This window comes from Lathyrus oleraceus, chromosome 4 (genome assembly GCF_024323335.1).
Source record: "Lathyrus oleraceus cultivar Zhongwan6 chromosome 4, CAAS_Psat_ZW6_1.0, whole genome shotgun sequence".
NCBI lineage: Eukaryota > Viridiplantae > Streptophyta > Magnoliopsida > Fabales > Fabaceae > Lathyrus > Lathyrus oleraceus.
In genome coordinates, this window is record NC_066582.1 from 309,724,904 (window position 1) to 309,726,246 (window position 1,343).

The following is a 1,343-nucleotide window of genomic DNA, read 5'->3' on the forward strand; positions in this document are numbered from 1 at the left end:
GGCCTCTTTGAGTTTGTTTTCGGCTATGTAAGCCGTAATTTTTTCGAGTGCTAATTCTTTACTCGTCATCGTCAAATTCGCTTCCCCATCCTGTTGGCGCTATATGAGTAGTTCCCCACATGTAAGATTCGCCAATTACTTCTTTGTCCCACTGGAAACCATGTGTGGGATGAAGGTACATGGAGCAGTAGGCGTTGTCTATTGCCTTTAAGTCGAATTCGGCTGGGCTGCATGGAGGTATGTGAGCCAGGTTCTTGTCGAAACTTTGACTGTTGACATTGTTTATCTCTGTCATGAAATAGCTTTGATCAGCCTCAATGTTTTCGACGATCCCGTCTGGCTTCCATATGGCTATTCGCTGATGCATTGAAGAGGGTACGACTCATACGCCATGAATCCACTCCCTTCCAAGCAGTAGGTTGTAGTTTGCCCTTGATGCAATGACCATAAACATCGTTGGCCTTATTATGGTTCCAACAGTCAAATTCACTTGGATAACACCCATAGTGGTTCCTACTTTCCCTTCATAGTTCGACAACACCATGTTGTGAGGTTTTGCGTCTGAATCATCCTTCCCAATCCTCTTTAGCATAAAATGGGGCATCAAATTTACTGCTGCTCCCCCATCCACCAGTATCTTGTTTACACCAACATTCTCCACCTTTCCTTTTATGAATAAAGGCTTCAAATGCGCTTTCATGGAATCATCTGGCCTTTCGAAGAAAGCATTCTGCTCCTCGACGCACCCATTGTTCATCACGTAGTAGCAGACGGGCATGTGTGCCATTGTTTCTTCTTCCATCTCGTCTTCTTCGTTTTCGACCTCCATTACTCTATCATAATCTCTAGGGAGAACAGACACCACGTTGCAGATCACATTAAAGGATGCTTCTGAGTCAGATTCGAAGTTGTCAGTTTCTTCGTCGTCTTCCTGCATCTTCTCTTTCGACGCCACTGGTTCGACGATGCTACCAGGATTGATCTGGAGGGAAGTCTCTTTTCTGCTCATTATCTGGCGATTGTTACTAGACTCTGCTTTATCTTTGCTGTCAGTGTCTTTTCCATTCACGCTCTTTTCTGCAGCCTCCTTTTCTGCCCTCTTCTGCCTCTGGAATCTTCTCCATTGGGATCTCGACATAGGGTTTTTTCCTTTATAGTTTTCTGAAGGATATGGTCTTGGCTTGTGCTTTTCCATTTCCTTCTTGCCTTCCATTGAAGCGCCTCTCTGAACCTCGAACTTTCCCCATTTTTTCTGCCCTTGGGCATCTCTAATGGGTTGAACCCATTTGTCATCCGTTGCTTTGTTTGATGGTTTATAGGTGTTATGGTGTCTCTCTCCATGC

The 1,343-nt window shown here is 44.8% G+C and overlaps 1 protein-coding gene across 1 annotated transcript; it reads right to left on the minus strand.

Annotated features, from left to right (window-relative positions):
• Positions 1 to 382: 382 nt before the first annotated feature.
• LOC127137242 (uncharacterized) lies at positions 383 to 1,009 on the minus strand. Its single transcript, XM_051063714.1, has one exon. It carries the CDS (start codon positions 1,007 to 1,009, stop codon positions 383 to 385), a length of 627 nt encoding a protein of 208 aa, XP_050919671.1.
• Between the last annotated feature and the right edge of the window lie 334 nt (positions 1,010 to 1,343).